This window comes from Erigeron canadensis, chromosome 7, assembly GCF_010389155.1.
Source record: "Erigeron canadensis isolate Cc75 chromosome 7, C_canadensis_v1, whole genome shotgun sequence".
NCBI lineage: Eukaryota > Viridiplantae > Streptophyta > Magnoliopsida > Asterales > Asteraceae > Erigeron > Erigeron canadensis.
This window is the reverse complement of record NC_057767.1, coordinates 38,075,331-38,100,616: the sequence shown is the minus strand read 5'-3', so window position 1 is coordinate 38,100,616 and position 25,286 is coordinate 38,075,331. Positions and strand designations below refer to the sequence as shown.

At 34.4% G+C, this 25,286-nt stretch overlaps 3 protein-coding genes and 1 pseudogene across 3 annotated transcripts; 3 read left to right on the top strand and 1 right to left on the bottom strand.

Moving 5' to 3' along the window:
• Window positions 1–2,959: 2,959 nt before the first annotated feature.
• On the top strand, window positions 2,960–4,080 carry LOC122609541 (protein LURP-one-related 15-like). Its single transcript, XM_043782575.1, has 3 exons — window positions 2,960–3,261; window positions 3,436–3,663; window positions 3,796–4,080. Exons 1-3 carry the CDS (start codon window positions 3,001–3,003, stop codon window positions 3,946–3,948), a joined length of 642 nt encoding a protein of 213 aa, XP_043638510.1. The 5' UTR covers window positions 2,960–3,000; the 3' UTR covers window positions 3,949–4,080.
• A 2,814-nt stretch (window positions 4,081–6,894) lies between these two features.
• On the top strand, window positions 6,895–8,612 carry LOC122607502 (protein LURP-one-related 15-like). The gene is made up of 3 exons (XM_043780488.1): window positions 6,895–7,226; window positions 7,760–7,984; window positions 8,371–8,612. The coding sequence occupies exons 1-3, from the start codon at window positions 6,960–6,962 to the stop codon at window positions 8,515–8,517; spliced, it is 639 nt and encodes a 212-aa protein (XP_043636423.1). The 5' UTR covers window positions 6,895–6,959; the 3' UTR covers window positions 8,518–8,612.
• Window positions 8,613–10,968: 2,356 nt separating this feature from the next.
• On the top strand, window positions 10,969–12,221 carry LOC122609491 (TOM1-like protein 6). Its single transcript, XM_043782534.1, has 3 exons — window positions 10,969–10,976; window positions 11,216–11,473; window positions 11,677–12,221. Exons 1-3 carry the CDS (start codon window positions 10,969–10,971, stop codon window positions 12,212–12,214), a joined length of 804 nt encoding a protein of 267 aa, XP_043638469.1. The 3' UTR covers window positions 12,215–12,221.
• Window positions 12,222–12,785: 564 nt separating this feature from the next.
• Window positions 12,786–24,259, bottom strand: LOC122607580 (annotated as a pseudogene).
• Window positions 24,260–25,286: the final 1,027 nt, after the last annotated feature.

Here is a 25,286-nt window from a genome sequence, read left to right as displayed (position 1 = left end):
TTCGTCCGCCGTATAACTAGAACATAACCCAAATCCATTGCTGTTCTTTGAGCCCACTCCGTTAATTCTTCAAAGGAACCGAACACCTCATCAGTTTCAAAGTCCCCAGCTTCGCATTCATATTCACCGTCTGCATCAGGTTGCTCAAACACATTATCCGGCACTTCAATACGTACGTTTTCTGGGTCTGCCCAAATATCCTCCAAACTATCCATCTGAAACAATTCAAGTAAACATCAACCTCAATAACTATTAATGGTGTCCATACTCTATATATATATATTTACATCTATACTCAATATATATATATATAAACAAAACGCTTGAAAAAGAAAGATACACAATACCATCAACTACAAATACTGTTAAAATATATATCTTGAAATGCTTGAAACAATACGCTTGAAAAAATACAATACGCTTGAAACAATACGTTTGAAAAAATATATATCTATACTCAAGAATTTTTTTTCAGAAACTTATATTATTGCAATATAGTTCCGCAACATATATACTATCTAAAAATGATGGGCTACCATCATTTTATCCTATCAAATAATGGTTCGGTATGGCAAATTTTCATTCCCAAGGTCGACACAGTATGGCATGCATTATTGTACTACATGACGACTGACTAAGCTTGTGGTTGATGAAAACGAGGTGCCACGTCATCGGTATTAGCGGCGACGTCGCCGCTAATGCCGATGACGTGACACCTCGTTTTCATCAACCACAAGCTTAGTCAGTCGTCATGTCAGCCGGGTCGAGGGTCCTACTATTAGCGACGACGTCGTCGCTAATAACCTGGTGGGGTTGACTGTTGACCTGGTGGTGTCACCCACTGCCTTTTATAATGTAGTGATTGGAATAGTATGGAATGCTGGAATTGTAGTCCCCCTTTTGAATTGACATGGTTTCACAATATTCGTTGCAACTTTTTTTTATGTCAAATCATGATATGATATGCTCGTTTTTCTTCTTTTCTTAGAGTGGGACTCATCATATATCCTTCATTCTGTTCAATAAGACATATTCTTTTGAACAATTCGAATCATAGCAAAAATTATGGTACTTTAACCAAGAGAATATATAAATAGAAATGAGATTATTTCATAAAAGTTTTTATTAAAGTAGATTAGTCACGTTTTTCAAAATAAAAAACTCTCACTTTTATAATTACCTATATTCCAAAAAAGATAAATGGAAAGCTTCTTGATTTTATAAAACTTGATAAAAGTAACTTTGTAAATGCCTATTCAACTTCTTAATCGGTTTTCTAAAAATAAAAATAAAAACCAAAATTGTTTTATAGAAAAAAATTGAAAACCGAAAGTTTAAGAAAAAGTACTTTTTTGTAACTTAACCGAAAGTGTTTGCTTCCTTCTTTGTATTTATTTCCATTTTCTTTTTTATTGTCTTTTTCCCATTAGCAAAAAATTAAAGTTTCGTCGCTTTCTTTCCATCTCCCCATTTGAACATATTTGGTCACCTGCCAAGGCGCCAATCATGCACCAAAGGATTAATTAAACCGGTGTTCCAATAGACCAGTTGCGGATGCAAAGTAGTACTAGGGGGTTCTAACCCACTCCTCAAGTTGACCCAACAATCTTTCGTATCTATATTTTCAAGCCCATTTAGATTATTAGTTTATATATTATTTAAATATTTGTCTTTATTTTTTAAAGTTTAATATTATTTTTATTGTAATATATATATATATATGGGTTTTATGTAACTTAATGAAACATTATACTTGTGTTTGTATCATTTTTGATTTTATGATAATATTTTCCTCATAATTCGTTAAAAAGTAATAAAAAAAACCAAACTTAAATAGTCGCAACTTATTATAAATGGTCGTCTAACACGTCCTATACCACTTAGATAAGTTTTTTGGAATAGACACCTAATGGTGACGAGCTTGCTCACCGGTTGTCCACCATCCATAAGAGCATTCTACTATGATTGTGGTATGGACAGGGTGGAAAATTTTCATCCAGAATCGTCAAAATCAATGATTTTAAGAGTTAGCGTGGTCACGAGGTGAAATAGCGGGCATGTGGACCATCTTGAAAGAGGAAGTTGGGAAAAGTTTAACCGGATTTTGGAGATTCATCATTCGATGGATGAGAAAATGAAATATAAATATAAGAAATTAAGAATTAGTTTTTTTTTTTTTTTTAATGATCTACAACACCAAAATTACTAGCTAGAAACTAACCAACACGAAATTCAATAATGGATATATATTTTACAAAAAATCAACATCAGTTACACCTTTTACAGATTGAAATTAGGAACTTCTAAGCATATATACCTTCTCGAATTTTACGTAAGTGAATTAAGGACAAACGGTCCTGAATTATTTCAGGCTAAGTGAAGTTCATGATATCGAAAAAGTAACTAAGTAAGTAATTGCTCAGTGCCGCTTTTTGCGGGTTTTGAGCCCCAATACCTCGACGGTGTATGGAGGAGGTTAAGATGTAGACAGACCTTACCTCTACCTAAGTAGAGAGGCTGCTTCCACTTTCTACCTAAATGGTAGAAAAGGCCCTCCAACATTTGCATGGGATGAGGATCGAACCCATGACCTCTGTCTTCAAAGACAAGGGTGTTTACCACTGATCCAACCATGCTGCATTACTGAAGTTCATGATATCGAAACATTTACATTATTCATTTAGTTTATCTTAAGTGAACATGTTGCATTACTAAAGACTTTATTTGAATTGACATTATTTTGCATGCCTTAATATATATATTCCATTTCCAGTAATGTAACTTTTTCATGTCAAATTACGAACTGATGCCCTCATTTTTAATTTCTTATATTTTTAGTGTGGGATTCTTCAACTATGTAATTCTTTCAATAAAATATGAATGTCGAATTATCCAAATCATAGCATAAATAGAGTGATGGTACCTACACTCGTCACTTATAAGCACACAACATATATAATTTGTCTTCCTCGCTAAGGGCCCGTTTGATTGTAGTGAATAATGGGGTTTACTGAGGAATCGAGCTACTTGCCACAACAAGTCAGTAAACCGATTTGTGTTGTGAGCCCACAGTTTGTGTGTCCACACCCTTTTGACATGTTGAGCGGGAAAAAATTGCTAGCTCTTTCTGATGGAAATTTTGGCGTAACTGACGTCAATGGTAACTTGATATTCAAAGTTAAAGGGAAGCTATTAAGTGTTCACGGTAAACGTCTCTTGGTTGATGCTGTTGGCAACCGTATCCTCACTTTCCACAAAAAGGTAATTAAATAATTCATTTATATGTTCATTTCACATTTTTATTATTTATTACTTATTCTCGATCCTACCAAAATAAAGATTTTGAAGTATTTTTATGTGTTTGCTATCTTCGGATTAAGCTACAATCCTTTATAATTTGTTACTAAAGACAATTTTTATTTTAAATAAGTTCAGTTAACAAGTGCTCGCAAAAGATGGCAATGCTTTAGAGGAGATGGCACGGATTCTAGAGACCATTTGTTCACTGCCAAACTATCAAATCGAACCCAATTCAAGACTTCACTTGATGTGTTCTTGGCCTCCAACAGAAATCAAGATGTTGCTGACTTCAAAGTGAAAGGAAATTGGTTTGAAAAGAGATGTACTGTTTTTGCTGGAGAAAGTACTACTGTTATTGCAGAGGTAACAACTATACATTTTGGTACTATTATTAGTTTTAATATGTTATGCATAACTTCTTAACCTACCAAAGTCTCGAGGCTATGTTTATCATATCCCTACTTTTAACTAATCGAGGTTTATGGTAAACTGTAGATGAGTAAGAAATTAAACGTTCAAAACATTGCGTTTGGAGTCGACACATATACTATTACAGTGTATCCAAATGTTGATTATGCCTTCATTGTTGCAATCATGGCGATTCTTAACGAGATATGTGAAGAGAAATCTGATGATGATGAAAAATGATGAAGTATTGAAGTAACCATACAGAAGCAGCCTCAAAATAATGATGTTATGTTCAATAAGAGGCGAAATAAATGTTTCGTTCTGCTTATCAATCGTGTGTTTTATGCTATATGATGTATCTCGTCAAATGTATCTAGGTTGAAATGCATCAATAATGTTACAACTTTTGTCTAGTTTGATTGTGATTGTTTTTGTGAGACAATATGACATGACCATAGACCATAGTTATCAATTTATCATGTTAATTATAAAAGTCTCGAAAATTGTTTCACACCCCATTCTCATCCCAGAAGCAAAATTGCCCACCCGTAATTGAAAACTTTGCATTTGCTCGAAGCCTAGTTTGGCCCACGGGCCGGATTTATAATTATAAATTTATAGAACAGAGGAGATACCAACCATCTTTTTGGACCGGGCCTGAGCCCATAGAGATATACTGAATTATTATATTTGTAATTATTTTGCTAATAATTACTCAGTATATATTTATACAAGGATTTTTATCCCGCACGATGCGCGGCTCTTCGATTATATTTTTAAAACTTTTAGTATTGAATCAATAAAATCTCTAATAAGCAACGTTTCGATAAAAAAAATATATAAAATAATTAAAAATATTTAAAAATCAAATATTCAAATATTCAAAATTTTCTTAATAGTCAAATTCACTGCATAAATGAGTGGACAAACAAAATATTAGAATACATGCAAACAATTAGCAACAATTTTGTGAAATAAACTTGTTATATTAATTTAGTATAAAACACATATTCATATAGACGCTTATATATGTTAGTAATTAACAAACTTATATATTGGAAAAAAGGTGCTAGCAATTATTTATTTGGAAACAAATTAAAAGTTGATTATTTTATTCATAATATGTTGTGATTTTATTTTATTGATATTGTAACAAAAAAAGAATTTAGTATATATTAAATGGGAAAAATTCATAAAGATGACACATAGGAAATATCTTATGTGGCAAAATCTAAAGATAGTTTTAAGTTGAGTTGGATGTCTTTAAAAAGCTAAGATAACTATTGTTTTATTAGATACAAGGTTTTTTACCCACACGATGTGCGGATATTAAATTTATTTTTTAAAAGGGTTTTAATATTGACATTGAAATCAATAATATATATAATGTTCAACATTTAAATACAAAAAAAAAAAAATAAACTTAGTTGAACATATTTAGAAACCTAATGGTGTTATGCTACTTGGATAGTGAAAATTAGTTTAAATGAGATTGATAGTATATTGTGGCTGCATATTTGCTCTAAATATCGTATTTGATCAGGGATAGTTGTAATTAATTAATTACAACCCATGTTTTTATTAAAACAATTGCTACCCATGAAAGAAATGAACCTGCATAACCCGTAACTTCAATGAATCAAATTGTGATATCATTATCTAGTTAGAAATATTTAGATTCCTATAATGAAACGATTTTGATAATATGCAATTTGATTAAATGAATCTAAGATCAAAAAAGTTAGATAAAGAATATTGCCTTTACAAGGGAAAAAAAAAGAAATATAGAAAATTTAAACTCATATTTAAGTTTATACGGTTTTAGTTTTCTTTTTTGCATATGGGATTTGTTTCTTAAATATAAGGGATTTGGTTTCTTAAGTTTGTGTATAAATATCTTTTTTATTTAATATTTAATAGATAAATATTGTCAAAAAAATGTGATAATGACACATAGGATAAAAACCTATGTGCCAAATTTTAAAAATAGCTTTGGAGGGTTTTAAAAAGTTAGGATTAGTATTGTTTTAATAAATATATAGATATAGATATAGATATACATCTATCAATCTCTTATAATGTCATAACTTTATCTTGGAAATTTGAAAGGTAAATCATAAATGTTTTGAAACTTAGAATGTAAATATCAAATGCTAACGTTATCAATCTCGTGATTAGGAGGAATAGGAGGAATGTGGTATTTATAGATAGTATCACATCTAGCTATTAATAAAGAAATTAATTGTTTCCAAATGCATTGCAATTTACAAAAATAAAACGTTTGTAATAATCACTCATACCTCAACCCAGGATTCAGTATCATTGTTATTATAGAATGTTTGTAATGATTTAATTTGTTTCTAAAAAATAATTGAAAAGATAGTTTTGGATAAAAGTTTGTGGTAAAATTCAAAACTTGGTACAAAAAGACATATCCGTCTTTGGGCATTTTGGCAATATGAACCGCACGGCCTCAAAATTTCCAAATCAGTAGTTTTTGTGTTTTAAACATAAGTATGTTGTCTATAAACAAGTACGAATTACCTGATCACATCATGTATAAATAACTTAATAATTTACTTATGCAAATCTCCAAAATAAAAACAGCCTGAAAAAGATAAACTTTGTTGTGCCGTAGATATATTAAAAAGAGATGATAAAGCAATTATAAGAAAAGAAAATAGAAGTCAACTGAAACATATTAGTCAAACTTTATTTTAGATCACATCTTACATATATCTTTACTGGAATTTGCTAATCACAATTATCAATAAAAAACAACCTTTAGATTGTCGTTAGCATAACTTATATTTCCTTCGTTTCATTCTAAGTGTCCTTGTTTGACTTTCAAAGTCATTTTCCTTTAAATTTGACCGTGACTAACTTTATATATATTTTATAATAGTTGATGAAACTTATATCATTAAAAAATAAATCAACAACTGAATTCATTCATATATTTTATATCAAGTGTTATATACCATACCAAAAAGTAATTACGCTCAAAGTTCAATGGAACGGAGGGTAATATTTATTTTACTCAAAATATGGAAGCATCCTATCCTATACAAACTACAAGTCGGCAATATACGCGCTATGAATATATTCTTAAACCAACACGTATACGCTATACTTGCTCTTAATTTCCTTTCCTTTTATATACATACAAAACCATTCCTATAAAACCGTCCCTAAACAAACACAAAACAAAATATAATAACAAAAACTACATTAAAAAATAAAAATAAAAAATGGCATATACAAGCAGCAGCTACGCACAACCATCACACATGGCGAACCCCATGGCGATGGGGATAGTGGGTCCGAAATTCTTGGCTCCATATCCAGTTGATCTGACAATTGTCAGGAAACTGATGTCTCTTTCTGATGGAAATTTTGGAGTCACTGATGTTAATGGTAACATCATGTTTAAAGTCAAAGCCAAACATTTAAGTCTTCGTGATCGCCGTGTTTTGCTTGATGCTTCCGGTATTCCCGTCTTGTCCTTTCAAAAAAAGGTTTGCTTTTTTCATTTCTCTTTATTTAATCATATCTAATTAAGTGAAACCTTCTTTTTTTTACTCCGTATTATTATAATAATAATTATTACTCGTATTATTTTTGTGTATTTTAATTAATTAAGTTATATGCTTCTATCAATTATGCTTTTGTGTCAATTACTAAGATTTTTTTTTTTGTTTTTAGAAGTGTGAATATAGGATCAGGGGTGGCTAGTAAAAAAATTAATAGGGGGGTCAAAATAAAAAAAAATATATATATATAAATCTATGGGAAAAAAAAGAAAAAAAAAACAACAGGGGACAAAATTAAAAAATCGATAAGAAAAATAAAACAAATTATGACAAACAAAATTTAATTAATTAGTTTTGTGTTTGTTGCCAATTGTTGAGCTTTTACTGGTGGGGTGGGACGGGCAGGGAAGGGATCGGTAGGTCCACAGTATTCAGTCCGGATACCCGATCCGGCCCTTAAAAAAAATGGTTGCTAACAAAAATAGTGTTTGTTTTTTGTTGACTGATGTTATGCACAGCTGATCAGTCTTCACAATAGATGGGTAGTGTTTAGGGGAGATAGCTCGGATTCAAAAGATATAATCTTCAGTGCCAAACAATCTTCTCTGGTCCAATTCAAGACTTCCCTTGATGTGTTCTTGGGGAATAATGAACATGGAAACTGTGACTTTAAAGTCAAAGGCAGCTGGTTTGATCGATCTTGCACCATTTATGCAGGAGATGGCAGAACCATCGTTGCGCAGGTACACCACCCTATACTGCATCTTCAAATAACTGTCTGCCTTTAAGTTTCCGAGGTCGTGAAATGCTATGTTTTCCCTGCAAGTAAATTTAGCCCATAGATATCCATTCTGGTATTTCTGTTTCAAGACGAAATATCTTAGTGACCAGAGGTGGCAAAACAGATGGGTCGTGTAATGGGTAAAAACGGGTCATAGTAGTTAAATTCGACCCAAGACCACCTTTTAGTCGTTTAGCTTACCTCACTTGACGTATTAGAGATAAAACATATCCGGTTGGGTCCATGTATATTGATCAACTGATCTCTCATATGGTGATTCTTTTGAAGTCATATTAAAATACACTGGATAGATAATACTAATACATTGCTATGAATTGTGAAATGCAGATGCACAAGAAACACACCGTTCAAAGCATTGCACTCGGAAAAGACACATTTGCTGTGACGGTGTATCCCAATGTTGACTATGCTTTCATCGTTGCACTTGTAGTGATCCTCCACGAAATCAACGAAGAGAAGAATGATGTAGAATAGATCTGCTCGATAACACTTGATGTTTAAAAAACCATACTTTTGCTTGATTAGTGTGTTTTTGTATCATTATATTTTTGAAGATTTTAAATTTGCAACTTTACGAGTGTGCATTATTACCTGTCACATACAAGTTAAGATTAGTTGGGTAGAAAACCGCAACGATGTAAACTGCTTTCTGGTTAACATCTCGAAATGGACAGTAAACATAGTATGATAATAGGATCAAATATTTATATTGGTATGATTATATATTTATGAGCTTTTTTTTTAAAGATACACAAGTTAAAAAACTTAAATATGTATAAAACCGTTTTTCAAATAAACTAGTATGATAATAGGATCAAATATATGTCTGACATATACACCCCTCCTCATCATTTGCCATTTGTGGGCTTGTGCCATGAAAAAGGCCTTTCTCACTTTTTTTTACCTCCATCAAAATTTCATAAAAATCGCACATTTTTTCTCCTTTCATTTCCCACATTCCATATAAACAATCAAGATTTTAAAAGACTTTTGTTGAAACGACAATCAACCATCAAATAAAATTTGCACATTATAAACAAGAAAGAAAAACAAATTGAGCAAGATGATGCCAATGCTCTCATTTTCACCACCACCTTCGGTTCTTAATGTTTATGCTAGAGTTGATAAGGCTACAAGCGAATTCTTAAACTCTCCTGATTGGAGAATCAATATTGCAATATGTGATGCCATTAATACTAATCCTTGGTAATATATGTATATCCTTATGTATCACCAAAACGTTTAATATTTATTATATCGTTTTGTAACAAAATGCTCTTTTAGAACGACAAAGACTCACACACTTATTAACGAACATCACACGTCTTTAACAAAAATGTTTCCTAATATGGACTGAATACCTGTTCGTGATTAGGTCGCCTTAATACCGCTAGATTATAATCATGTTGGTTTATAAAAGATGTTTCTCTTTAATTTTGGGCAGGTGTTTTTATAAATGTACATAATTGTATGCATCTTGTTTCAATGTTTCATATTGATCCTTGATTTGCATTAAAAGATGAAATAAACCATGCTATAGAATGCCTTTTTTTCCTTACATGGGAAATGATTAATCTTTCTAATTTAATAGCCTAAAAATAATTTTAACCATGAGATGATGACATGTGGAAAAATCAATGGACAAAATAGAAAAATAGAATTAGTAGATACCACATGTTACCTTCTTACAACTTTAAGATGATTTTTAGGCGAATCATCATTTATCATTTTCCCTTTTACATTTACATTGTGTATAATGTGATTGGTGGACTTATGTCATTTTATGCGAAATTTGAACATACCCTTGTAGTATTTGTGAATTATTGGTCTTGGCAACAAATTTGGTTTTCACTTAAACATATATGTACAGAAATAAAGTATGTTAGATATGTTTTGTGTTAAAAAATAATGTTTGTTAACCATAGCCCTAATAAAGGTAAATGTCACTGTTTATGATTTCAGGCTTGCAAAAGACTATATGAAAGCTATAAGAGGTAGATTACAACAAAAGATTCCAAATATTCAGTTACTCTCTCTAACGGTATCTCATCTTTTTATATATGACATGATACTTTTTGTTACACATAAGTTAGACCATTTAGCAACTGATTTGAGCCATTTTATAAACTTTGTTGATGGATTGAAGCTTTTGGAAACAATCATAAAGAACTGTGGCGAAGTTGTTCATGTTCAAATGGCTGAGAGGAAAATGCTTAATGAGATGATCAGGATTGTTAAAAAAAAGGTTTACATCTTCTCTTTTTTGTAGATTATTAAAAGTGTGACCATGAAGTATAAAGGGCATACACTAGAAATTTGAGAAAAATAAATTTTGCAGGGACATATGCGAGTTAGGGAGAAAATCTTGATGCTTATAGATACTTGGCAAGAAGCGTTTGGTAGTCGAGGAGGAAAAACGACGACTCAATATTTCCGGGCTTATGAGGAACTAAGGGTAAGTGTACTCATGGTGTCATCACGAGCCCCGTGTTTCAAAAGTCTGGCAATTTACTTGATGAGTTATGACAATAACGACTTATATTTTCGATTGGGTAACAGCGTTCTGGAGTCCAATTTCCTCACCGGTCACCAAATTCGGTCCCTGTCATCACGCCTCCGGCGACCCATGGACACCTTCAAGGAGGAGTTGGTTCCTCTTCCTCATCAAGGAATGAATCCACAGAAAATGTGAGGTATTTTATCGTAGAGGTGGCAGAAACAGGACTATAAACGGGATGGGTCAGGCCAAGTTAGATTGACCCAACTTAGTTTTTAGCTAAAAAAAGTTTTACAATTTATTTATATAAATGATGATAATAATATCGATTGATTGATGTCTTTGATAGTTTGTCGACTTTGAAGTCCATGAGGGACGTTATGGATCTCTTATCTGAAATGTTGCAAGCAGTCGACCCAAAAAACCGTATGGTATGGTTAAGGATGACAAATTCATTTATAGTTTTAATCCAATATAATTCGTTTTTTACTTATTGTTCGTGTGTGTAGGCAGTGAAAGATGAAATAATCGTTGATCTTTATAACCAATGTCGATCAAACCAGAAGAAACTGGGAGAAACGCTAGCTTCAACAACGTACAATACTCGCCAATCTTATCTAAAACAACTCGAATAAACTGTTTTAAGTTTTATTAACTTTTCTGTGTTTTGTACAGTGATGAGGATATTCTTTGTCAAGGGATTCAGTTTAATGATGCTGTTCAATATGTCATTGAGAAACATGATGCTATAGCCTCTGGTTCTCCCCTTCCTGTTGAGCCGCCGAATTTGATGACTTCCCGCTCAAATGGGAAACAAATCGACACTACAGAAGTCAAACTGAAATCAACTTCTGTTGCATCTTCACCAACACCGTCTTCTTCAACTAATGAAATACAGGAAGACCAGGAGAGTTCCACTCCAGTAGCTAGTAGGTCAGTTTTAAAATCATACCCCTTTCGTTGCTTATATTTATATTACTTGAAAAGGTGACACGGTAGTCCGATTAGGCGGGTTTAGGGACAATACAAGGGGATTGAAACGGGTTACTTTTAGTAGGGGTCAAAACTGGCCACGCGTGGCTGATAAGAACGTATCTGTTGAGTGACTAAACTGTTATTTGAATTCTTATTTGCAGGCATAAGGAAACACAAACTGTTGCAACTCAGTATGACAAAAAGCCCGTATCAGACCCATCTTTGTCTATGGCTCTAGTTCCATCTGATCCACTCCCTCCTCCAAGCAAAAAGGCATCAGAAGAAGATTTAATTGATCTGTTGAGTCTTGCATTGACACCATCAATCCCAAACGAAACACCACCAGCACCAATGGCTGCAGAAACCCTCCCACAGGCTCAACAAATGAATACCTATGTGGTGCCTTGGGCTCAGAATCAACCCCAACTTGAATATGAATCACAACAATCGGTCCAATCCACTCAACAAGGCACCTACATTCCACCACCATGGGCACCAACTCCTGGCTACTATTGTAACCCATACGCCTCTAATTATTCATCCCCGTCATATTATAACAACAGTTCAGTAGCTGGTTCGAGTTTAAACCCATATATTCCTTCATATAGACTCTTTGAAGATCTTAACGTTCTTGGAAACTTGAGGACAAATGGCACACCTGGAACTTCTGGGCCGGGCATGCTAGGTGCCAGAAAGTGAATTGCCCCAAAAACATTGGGCTAGTTTTGTTAGTTGTGAAGAATAAGTTTCATTTTAGCATCCTTATGTCGTGTTCACTGCTTTGGAAATAAAAATTACATTTTTTTTGACAAAAACAATACCGTGAGTATGTAACCGAATAATCATGAACTTGTGTCTGCGATTAAACATACATAAAATACATTTTTATCTTTATACTTGAATAACTAAGTTGACATTAACTAATAGAATTTACTGTTTACCATCCTTGTATGAATGATATTTTGTTCCAGTCACAATTACCAGTCATCACATGAATACATGATTATATAAACTTTAGAAAAGTTGACATTCTACCATATATTACATGTATTTTGATATGCTACACAACCTGCTAATACCTGATTCACCAAACAAAATAGTATCTTTCAACCTGACAAAAAAATAAGCCACTCTTTTGCACTGAAGAATACACCACTTATGTTCCATCTACAACTATCGAATACTTAAAATTGATCAAGAATAATTACAGCCACCAAATACGCATCAAGAAATCCATAAATGAGACAAGAATTTGTTAAGACTCAAAATCTCAACACAATCACAAGGTATTTCAATTGTATATAAATGCAAGATTTCAGGAGAGCATTTTACAAATTAAGAGCAGGACTGTAAACGAAGAATTAAAACCAAAACAAAACTTCCCAAGGAATATGAAATATTTACACCATTTTTCATACCTATGTATCACAAGGACTACTTGCTGAAGCCTTCACCAAATATACTTCAATTTTACGAATCACGAGCAGCCTTCTTCACCCAGGAAGCTTAAAGAATGTATATCTTTTTATTGGGTACTAACTTACTAATCTATGTAAGTCAAATATTTGGTGTTATATATAAGTTAAGGGTCCTAGTGTGTCAAGAATCAAGTCTACAACCAAATAGTAGTTAATTTCGGTTATAGCAGTTTCATTTAAAAAGTCATACCAATTGGTGAACAGGTATGATGGTTCATGTGTCGGTTGAAGGGTTATAAATACCCATGTAAACTACTTTGTAAATTAACCGTTTTATTTAGATAAATGTTAGTTTCACTATCGTTATTCAACCATTCGTAGGGACAGATACCAACAGTGGTATCACAGCCTTCGGCTCGAACCAGAGAAGGAGATAATCGATTCAGAGAAGAGAAGGAAAATATGATCGGAAGTAGATCAACTCAGAGCACAATTCGATTAAAAGAAACATTGAATCAGAAAACTTAATGTTTAGGAAAACCATAAAACTATGGAGAAGAAAAGCTACATAACGTTCATTTGATTGTGAAATCATGAACAAGAAGAAGGGAGTTCCAGAGGTGCATGCAGGAGAAGCAAAGAGAGACCACCACCGTTTGATTAGAAGACCGGAAGTATGAAAGGGGAATTCTTGCCCTATTTTTGTCGTTAATCAAAACCAGAGTAAGGAAGGGAGAAGTTTTATTTGGGGATAGAAAAGAGGCGGCATCTTTTCTATAAAAGGAGCCTAAGAAGGAAAAAGAACAAGGATATAATAAACTTATTATGCTTAATATTGCCTTTTAAGTACTTGTTATTTTTATTATATCTATTGGATGAAAAGATAGATGAATTAGATTTGCTTCTGCAATTTGTGTTGGGGGAATGTTAGAATTGTTTGAAAACTATTGTTGTTAGACTGAAAAGTTAAGTTCAACTATTATTAGATTTCTATTGGATTAGAAGAGATTATCATGAAACTTAAGACTTATGAAGAAAGGAGTAAGTTTAGAAAAGGAAGTCAGGAAGATAATAGTGAGAAGTTATTGTTCACACATCAAGGGAATGACAAAAGTGTGTCTTGCATGCGAAAATCTATCCGTTTTTGCGCTTTGCGCTTTGGAAGTGGACCATGTCGCTCTTGTGCGCCTATCGCCTTTTAAAACCAAGATGCTGACAAAGCTGACAAAGATGATTGAGATGAGATTGAAAAAGAAAAAGAAGAAAGTACTCAAATCAACGAGGAAGTTCAACACATAGTTCATGTTAAAGACAAACACAGAGGAAGTGGAACAAGCCAAAGTTCAGAGACCAAGACTTGCTACAACCTGCCCAAGATGAAAGATGACAAGGCTTGAAGAATTAAAAGGCATCGATTAATAACTTAGGGGGAAGTATTGGATAATAACTTATTAATCCATGTAAGTCAAATATATTTAGTGTTATATATAAGTTAAGGTCCTAGTGTGTCAAAGTCTACTACTGAAAGGTAGTTAATTTCTGTTGCAGCAGTTTAATTTGAAAGGTTGTGTCTCTTGGAAAAGTCATATCAATTACTGAACCGGTATGATAGTTTATGTGTCTGTTAAAGGGTTATATATACCCATGTAAACTACTTGGTAAATTAACGGTTTTATATCAATAAAGATTAGTTTGACTATTGTGTTATTCAATCGTTCATAGAGACACATACCAACGCTTTCGACTCCCCATCAGCCTGTTCCTTTTCTTCAATGTATTAAAGTCGGGCTATGAAAGGGGAATTCTGCCAGAATGAGCAATTTATCTTGGTGGCGATATTTCATCAGCATAGATGGAAATACAGCCATCAGCAGCTCCGGCTGCCAATAAGATTTGGTAGGGATGGAAAGCTAGACAACTTACGGATCCTATTTTTTGGGCCATATAAGTTGGAGAGCATCGAATGGTACCCAATTGTTCACCTTCAAGATTGAAGACCTTGATCAGTTGTTTGGCTGAGCCACTGGCTATAAGGGGTGCATGCCTGTGAATGGCTAGAGCCGTCAATGAGCCACGATGAGCGTCTATGGTCAAGTAGGCATCCCTTTGATTTCTGATATCAAGAAATTGGATGTCTCCTGCTTGAGATGCACTCACAATCTGTAATTGAACAATAGGTGCACAAGATGAAACCGCTGGTCAGTGGCCTAGAAAAATACTACATGTACAGAATTTTTCGCAGGTCATATCGGGTTTTGATAAAAACAGGTAATATGGACTACCGAGTAGGATCAACACATTCCACCTTCAAAAGAACCATTAATATTGTACAACCAAACAAAATACTAGAAATATGCTTTTACTCGCCTTAGCTGGTTCAAGTCCAGGTTGAAAGCCAATTCCCACAACTCGTTCTATACCGCCAACTCTTTCTACTCTAGAAGTGTGCGCTCGGGTAACACAAACAAGCCTGAATATAACAAAATTACCATTAAAACCCAGAAATTAATATGCAACTATAGTTATAGCTATCATTCAAGTACTTCAAGATATATACTTGGGATTGTTGATGGTATTACTCTAACTGTTTACATCAGCTGACTTGAAATAACACGTGGATGATTATTTAAGTAGTTCAAAAATCAATGCAGTGATGGAATAATGAAACTTGTAACTTGAAAATTTAACATAACATCAAAGTTATCAATCATATGTTCACGTAATATGAATTTACAATTTATATCTTTAAATGCCTACCCATCAGGTGTTCGGATATCATATAATCTGACAGAACCATCTACAAAGCCAGCTGCATATTGACCACCATGCACATGAGAAGCAGCCTAGGACCATCAAACAAAAATCTAGGTTATCGAGCCACGTGTTACACACCAAACAATATGTAAATAACTATTAAATAACATAACTTAACCTGCCTATACCCAATTGATATAAAAACTAAGTAATATAACTCAGTAAACAACACTAAGAAAGAATGATGGTTCTTTATATAGATGAAAATAGTCGACCTACCAGTGCCGAAATTCTGAAATCTGATGCTAAAGGAATAGAACTCAAAAGTTGCTCTTTATCAAGGTCCCAAACCATGGTCGAAGAAATTTCACTGGAAGCATACTGCAACAAAAACATAGAATCAAGCTCATGATATTAAACCATTTACAGAACCCAAACTGCTATGGGTACTTGAGAGATCAATAAAAACCACATGAACACAGTTTGTGTCAGATAACGCAGTCAAAATAGGTCCGACTTTATTTTTAAAAGGTCCATCTATTGTGGCTCAGACCGAAGCCAGTTGATCCATTATTTTTTATTTATTTTTTTTGACACATAACACTTCATAAATATGATGACACAAACTATATTACTCAAATATTGATCTGACAAACATGATTTCAGAGGTCATACCATATAGCCAGACTGCTGCTGCCAATCAAAGACCGCATTGACACTCCTAACCCCAAGTCTATGACCATGAATAGCGGAGAAGGCAGTTACAAGCTTCTCATTATGCTTAGAAGTAAAATCTTTCCATATGCGTACACTTCCATCACCTTCAACACACCAGCGGCAAACATATAAATATAGAAACATTAAGAAATGTATCACAAAATCATGAATCTATAGAAACTTACTCGTGCCAACAAGCAGTAAGCTTTCATCAAGCTCATTCACCAAGCATAGTTTTGATATCCCTTTGTCCGGATATTCATAGTTGTTGAAACTGTTAAGCAATGTTGCTTCTTCATAGTTCCATATTCTGCAATAGAAAGACGAATCCATCAGTGAATACCATTTGAAGAACAAATTCAGTTGGATGGCGTAAATGTACATAAAATTGTATGATTATACAATCAGACACAACATAATACACATTCCACAGAGACGAGACTCAATTAAATATGACACTGTTAAAGAAGAGCAAATATATATATTCTCGTTTTCTCTAATTGTACTGCAAAAAGTAGCAATATCTTAATATGGCATATGTAGGTAGATGTATAATTTACAAAATGCAAACGAAAATAGTCGATTAATGAGGATTTTATTTCCAAAAAAATTGATTACTAATTGCAAAATCTAATCAATTTTGATACACGTATCTTCTGGGAATAATTAAGAAGATTTCTGTGCTGGCTTTTTAGAAATCTATAAATTCACACATCAGTCAAATCTGATCATGGAAATGATTTCAGATCTATACGTGAAAACAAAGGACAGATCTACTTAGAGAGATCTCCCTCCTCAACCCTCACAAAGTTGTGAGAATATGTGGACCAGGTCGCCTCTTTATAATTACGTATATCCTCTTATTATGTTGCTTGCTTTTTAAGTAGCATGATGGAATAAAAAAACAAGGAAAAAGAGTAATAACTGCAACTTACTAGTTAAGTATAACTCTTGGCCCGCCATAAATAGAAAAACGATACTCCCTTAGTCCCATATTAAGGTCCACTTTGAATACACAAAATTTTGGAAAGCATAATGATTACATCATATAATAGCCTGATTACATTCTTACCCTTGCTTTTTGCACCCACATCTAAGAATCTAACTTTGCGAAAAACTGAGTAAGGGTAAAACATTAAAATCAACACATTATTTTTAGAATTGGACACTTAACTTGGGACTACCTAAAATAGAAATGTCGAAACTTCTAAATGTATCGATGGGGTTATAAATGCCAACCAATGAGCCCAATATTACAAATGTCGGGTCAAATCAAATTTAGAGTGCTAGGTGATGCTCATGCTCTCAACACAAATTATAGATCAATACAGAAACAACGGGAACATTGTGAATAGTTCCATATCCATAATGTGATATAGTTTGAAGAAACTAGATGTGATGAGTTTCTACAACATACTACTTGATCCTAAAAAGGTTTTCCATGAACCAAAAACACAAAATGTACGAATGTATGATAAGCATATTTGATGCAGTTACTGATTAGCAGAATGCCAATTATTTCCCTTAATGTATGTACAATACCAACTCACTAGGAAAACATGCAACATTTAATAAATAAAAAAAAGGTACGTAATAAGATAATCATTGATCCACTGATCTAAAGCAGAAAGAATCCCTAAGATACAATATAAAGCATGTCATAAACAGCTGGAAGACAAGGACAGCATACCTGATGCATTCACCCTCATCTGCGGTAACCACTAATGAAGAAAAAGGTTGCAGCAAAGCTATTTTAGCTCCAGTGTCATATTTTGAATCCCATCGAGCACTTGGATTATGAAGATTGCCACCAGCTGAAGATGTAAATGAACAGCAATTAATAGACAAGCCAAATGGTCAAACTTTTGTCAGAATAGGTATGTTGACCCACAAGAATGTTGGCACTTGGTGATATGTTCAAGAGCAAATTTTTCACGGTCTTCACGTCTAGCTTGAATTTCTTCGGCATCACCAGTTGCTGTAAGAAGCGGTTTTGAAAAATGACTACAGCTCCAGTTATAAATGGTTGATTGAGGAAGAAAACTGCGTTCTGAAGACCCTGAAACTCCTGGAAACCCTAAAAGAGGGTCGACTAACCCCGAATCCATTAAATGTGGCCTAAATTCAAGAGAAAACACCCTCCGCATGCCTAATCCAGTCAAGTAACTTGGTCTTGGAGGACTAACAGGAGGAGTTCTGAATGACAATGGTAGATGACCTGTAATAATGTCTACTTAGAAACTTCGGAAGTGTACAAAACACAGAAAACGATTTGAAAATTCAGTGAACAGGCATCATAATGAAGTTTTACTATTTGAATAGGCAAATGCGGCTTCTAATTACACAGCCTGATTTGTTAAACCTGATTATCTGATTTATTTAATTTATCAATCACTATCAACAAAAACATCAAAAAACACCAGAACACATTATTTCTTAATTGGGAGATAGATAGAAATTTATGTTACAAAGCCAGCATTATATAAACTGTACCTCCATTCATATCAAACCAAGAAGAGAAGCGAGCTAATCCAGCAAAACTATTGGCAGCAGCAGCAGCAGAACATTCACCCACCCGTGCACCGTCAGAGTTGGGTTTGGCAGACTTCATTACCGCTTGTTCAATCCCGATTACGGAAAGAACCCGTCGGCCCAAATCTGAAATGTGTGGTGAAGGGTCTTTTGCTAACGTACACATGGCTGATACACATTGTGAATACAATGCACTGTCTAACTGCTGGGGTTTACTGTGGTTCACGACACCATTTGTAACGCAGTCATCCAGCATGTCAGGGTCAGAGTGCTGTGATGAATCATCTGATAATGGTGAGCCATGCATTACCCCGGATGTAGCAAGAGGACTACTGGAAGACACCAGGCACTCTCTTGAAGTAGGCTGGCTGACAACTCTCACCGTCGATAGAGGACCAATTTGTGAATACTGGTTAGCAGTATAGTAGCCGCTAACTGAACTCACAGTAAATGAAGGCAAGGAGCTTAGAACGGAGTTAGACTGTGGTTTCCAATATGCAGCAGCAATAGATTTCAGATGCCGATTGTGTCCAAATGCAAACCGTGCAAGAGCTGAAATTTTAAAAGGCCACTTAAATGGCATTCTAGACATATCATAATTATTATTGGTGCAAAAAACAAAGTTTAAATAATACATGAAAACATACCTACTGCCAGCTCAGCCCTGACCAATGGACTTCCATCTGAAACAACCTTCAAAAGGCTTTTAACAATACTAATTTCAGCCCCAACTTTTTCATCGTCGTCACGTTCATCATCTCCAACATCTCTAGATGAGTCAATTCCAACATCAAGTAAAGTGCCCAATGCAAAAACAGCAGAAGCCCTAACCTGAAATAAAATGCCTTTGAATTAGTTACAAAAAGGTAGGAACCACTGAATGCAAGTTACATTAAACAATGAAGTGTAATGAACCTCGGGTTGGGGATCAGATAGTAGAAGTGAAAATACAGTAGGAGCATTAGCCTGCAGGCCTATTATTTGTGCTTCTGTGAAATCTTCCCATAGCTTTCCCAGACAAAGACATAGCCACTGTAAAAACAGTGGCTCGGTTTGTGTACCATTCGAGGCTGAACCGCCTTGAAGACGTTTCAAGCACACATGGATTTGATTAGCTTCAATACAGGCTTCTTGACCCATTCGATATCCATCCACAATGACAGTCAAAACAAATGCAGCCATAGCCCGTTGTTCAGGGTATGCTTCCACACTATCCAAAAACCTGATAAAATATGTGTGGCCACAATCCTTCACCAGATCCACCTGGCATGACTGTCAACACAAAAGAACGACTTTAGTCAAGGTCATCAAACTTCAAGAAGAAGGAAATATTAAGAACAAGCATTGATTTGGTAATGTTTTAACTCTAGCGGTCAAGTAAAGAAAATCGGTAACTTAAGAAACAGGTAAAAAAAATAGTCAAAGCCCCCAAAATGTTTTTTAATGCATAAGATAAATCATTTTATTCGTAGCATATCACAACTATTTTGACAAAATGTGTGTAGGTTTGACCTAACCTAGCACATACCAACAGTAACTCATCTTTAACAATCACACAACCTGCCCGGACTGGCATATTGCCACTTCTAACTGTGGTTACATTCTAGTTTCAATGCTAAAGGGTAGGGATGTATCTCTTAACATACCTTATCAAGCACTAGGATCTTTGTCCAGATGAACACGAGAATTTGTCAAAGTTCAGGTGTAGTTGTCTGCAATAACTTCAGAACATACGGAAATATTCCAACTGACAAGGCCTGCAACAACAAAAGTTATGATACAAGTCATTACAATATATAATTAAGAACATAAGATGTGCCAATGAAAAGCCTACCAAATTAACAGCCCATGGACCCATATCAAGAAATCTTCCAAGAAGCACAAGAGCACGAAACCTATGGCGTTGACTGAGTAAAACCTGAACAGTAAGACATTTAAGCTACTCAACGGTTGCTTTACGAATCAAAGAAGCATATAAAAAAAGGAAGCAAGCAACATTGTACATACCCGAAGAACAATGAGCAACTGTTGAGGTGGTTTCTTGTGTTCAGATCCGTGATCTAGCCACACCTCAAATGCGGTTAATTGTTCCGTGAAAAACGGACTTGGCTGTAAAAATAATATACACCAACTAACAGATTAATTGATAGATATAGACGATCTCAGTGAAAACCAGATTGATTATGCAATTCTCTGACCTGGAATTCCGCATTAGGATCCTCGAGCAACGTTGGAAGCTGGGAAAGGCAGATTTCAGCTGCCATGTCCCATGCATCCCTGAAATGGACATAATGACAGGAGAGGTCAGACCATAACTAGAATATTTCAAGGATCATATCATAAAAAAGCGTGTGTGCCTACCACATATGGTGTTGATGAGTTGGAGGCAACATTGGATAAGATACAGGTGAACAATTTGCAGAACGCATAATTCTTTCTGCAAGTAGATAGTTCCGGAACAAACTAGCAACCAACAGATCTTGCCTGAATAATCTTTGAAATAAATCTGCAGAGTATTAAATCGAATTTTTCTTTCAGCCATCAATCCAATAATGAACTATTACATGATTATTAGAATATAGTTGTAAATACCATGTGGAAGAACATTCCAGGCAATTGTATCTGTAACTGCAGAGAAAATCCAGTTCAGCTCACCAAGAAGTGTCTTACGGTCATTTTCACGGCCAGGTATTTTCTCTATAAGAGAGTAATCAAGTGACTCGTGTAGTAACGAACGGGTGCAGAACCTGGAAAAAAGCATGATAACAGAAGATCAGCAAGCATGTAAATAAATGTCCACTTCCATTTGTAACTCCACGCAAACAATGTTTTTTATCTTTAGCGTTTAAGAAATAACTTACAAGCGGTAAAACAGGTTGAAAGACACCCAAAGTAAATATGCTATGCATAAAATCGCCTATATCAATTTATTCAAAAGCGTAAGATCATCTGTTGAGATAAAAGAGTACACCCAGCCTTCCCTGTCTACTCTTATAATATAAATAACCCATTGTGATCCAAACCCATTTTAACCCGTCACCAAACCCCGCCCATTCTATCACATGGCAATGTGCACCGCCTTTTGTCTTATTCGATTTGGTTTTATACATGTTAATATTGGTAGTACACTGATCACTTCCTGTTTGCTACCTCTAATCTTTATTAATTTAATTTCACTTATACAGGAAAAAAAAGAGCATTTACCATCTCAATGCGGTCTTGATAGGTGTTGTGAGACATGAAGTAAACACATCAGCAGGAAACTCATGACTTTGTGGAAGAGTCGCGTGAGCCTCACAAGCTGCAAGTAGAATACAGTCCCATGGTGAAGTTCCAGAAGAGCCAGCCAGGTTCCAATCTTGGAGCTATATATTAAATTAAGTATTAGTCACGTGTTAAAAATAATATAATTCATGTATTCAAATATAGCAAAGTTAAAATACCTCCATAAATGCATTGACAATCATCCCAGCAGCAGAGCAATCAAACACATAAATGGATGGAGTCTTCAACCACGAGTCAAGGTCGCTAATAGGCAAAGGAATATACTGTGTATAACTCTACAACATATGACAAAATACATCATTAATCTACCAAAATCTATTTACAAAAGGTATGAAGAGACTCCAAGACTTAAAAACAAATTTATTACCCTGTTAAAAAACCAAACTTCGCCATTGGCAGTTGGTTTAGGTACGCCATGACCATTGTAATGAAATAAAACTCTTTCAGATTTGACATAATTGCGACATGTAGTACACAGTTTCTTCACCTCTTCCACAGTTGGATCTAACTGAGTCTTGTATTTGGCCTGTTCATGGTTTATTGAGTTCAGATGAACCTCATATATAGAAACTTGCAGGTGTTGTACAGTGAACTTAGGAAACAACTTACAAGTGTTGTATACTTGTATCGTGTTGTTAAAAAACAATCTTACCTTGGGTAGCAACCTTTCATACTGAAGACTCAATGTTTTCCCAATTGTATCAAGTGCTTTTTGTGGGGCCATAGAGAATGGATCTGGAACCATAAAAAAGATGCTTTGAGAAATAAATCAAATAATCATATATCATCGTCAAGAAATTCAAACGATACCTATCCAGCACTCCATTCTGGCACAAGGTGAAATCTTTATGACATCAGGTGGGTCCACACTGATATTCAAACATAAAACCAGAGCAACACATCCTGTTTTCATCTGCAAGTCAAAAATAAAAATTTAAAGCTCGACAAGTTAATGAATTATGCAAAGCTCCTTCGCGAAAACTTATCCTATAAGTTTCTAATTAGTCATCAATAAAAAAAAAAAGATAACGTTAGAATTACTCAACAAGTTTAACACAAATGAACATAAATCTTGTATCTCATCAAACTCCCTCGTAATACCATAAAGCACAATGCAGTTTGAACAAAACAATTAAAAGGAGATTTGCCCAATTATATCCAAATGTTCTTATTAGTACAATTTACTAATAGCTAACAGTACCACTTACATACACCCCTAGTACATAACAAAGGAATTGACTTTAGGTATTGCAACAATCAACTTCATAACAGAAACAGGAAATCGTTACTTAATGCAACATAAAGAAAAATGCAGTAATTACCCGATCTTTAGGTCGCCATTTCGAAACCAACCCACTTTCAGCAGGAGCCGAAGGAGTACAGGCTTCAAAAGCATCATGTCTAAGTTCAGACAAAACAATATTTTGAGGCAAATAAGTCATACTTGTTGTGGCTAGAATCTCATTCCCATTCACATTTCCATACCGAATATTACTACTAACAATCGTCCCGGAATCTTCCCTTCGTTGCACTCCAACAACCGATTCCGAACTACTATCCCTATCAGCATCCACAATTACATCTTGAACAACATTAACATTAACATTATACTGCGACGAATCAATTGAACTCGTCCGATACACACTACTTACATGAGCATGAGAATTCGAATGTTACGAAAACCTAGATTCCATAAAATCTCCTAATGCCATCAATTTCATCAATTCAACACAACTATCTATATCTATATATCTATGTCTATATTTACAGATTTATCTATATATGTGAAATCTAAAACCCTAATTATTGAATTAATTCACAAAAGCTGCTAAGCTAGCGGCACATCGAGATTCTTCTTCTGATGATGTAAGAATTGTCATTCTAAAACTAGAGTAAGGAACTGCTCAGTGCCGCCTTCCGCGGGTTTTGAGCCTCAATACCTCGACGGTGTATGGGGGAGGTATGTAGGCGGATCTTACCTCTACTTAAGTAGAGCCTTCCAGTTTCTACCTAAATGGTAGAAAAGGCCCTCCAACCTTTGCATGGGATGAGGATCAAACTCATGATCTCTGTCTCAGAGGCAAGGACTCATTCTAAAACTAGAGGAATATGTATAATATACATATAAAAATAGATATCTATATCTATATATAGAGCATAGCTCCTAACTACTACATATTTCCCAACTACTAGTTCACAGTGAATTGGTTTTCAGGAAATGCCATGAACGTGATGATTGTCAAGCTGCTGCTAGGCATGGGAAAATTTAGTAATAGGGCTCCAGTCATCCGTTGTTTTACACTTTTACCCCAATGGGTCCAACTCTCCCCGGCACAACCTATAACGGCTCATCCTCTGCATTTCGTAATCATAATTTAAATTATTAGGTGTTAATCATCACCGGATGATTTAGTGGCATGAAAGCTCATTTCTTAACAGTTTATAATATAGTTTGTTTGATTTATATTATTACTGATCTTAGGACTCGTTTGATGGATGATTGGCTGGCCTTAAAACACATATTATATAACTTTTGTTTCAATATATGTTATGTAATTTATAGAAATTTTACAAAAGAAAAAATAGGCGTGTAATCTATAATGAGGTTGTTATGAATTTAAGTCGGGTGAAAAACTTCTCATATACCTTTTTTTAAACCATAAAAATCATGAGGGCCAAACATTTATTTAAAATATTAAAATATTAATATGTGAAGGTTTTACCCAAGTTAGGTGCATAACAGCCTCATATTCACTTTTATATATATATGGAAGTGAAGGTGAATGCACCCAAGTTTGTTGAAATCCATCTCACATATTGATTTTTTTATCAATAAAAAACATGAGGGACAATTATTAATTCATTATACATTAAATATTAATAAATTAGTTTGTGAGAAGGATTTCACCCAACTTGAGTGCATACTGCATAACAGCAACACCTTCACTTTTTTCATATATATATAATTCCAATATAAGTTATGTTTTTGAATATAACAATATCATATACTCGTATATGTCTAATCACAACTTAAATGTAGAAATTTGATTTTAACTAAAGTTGAA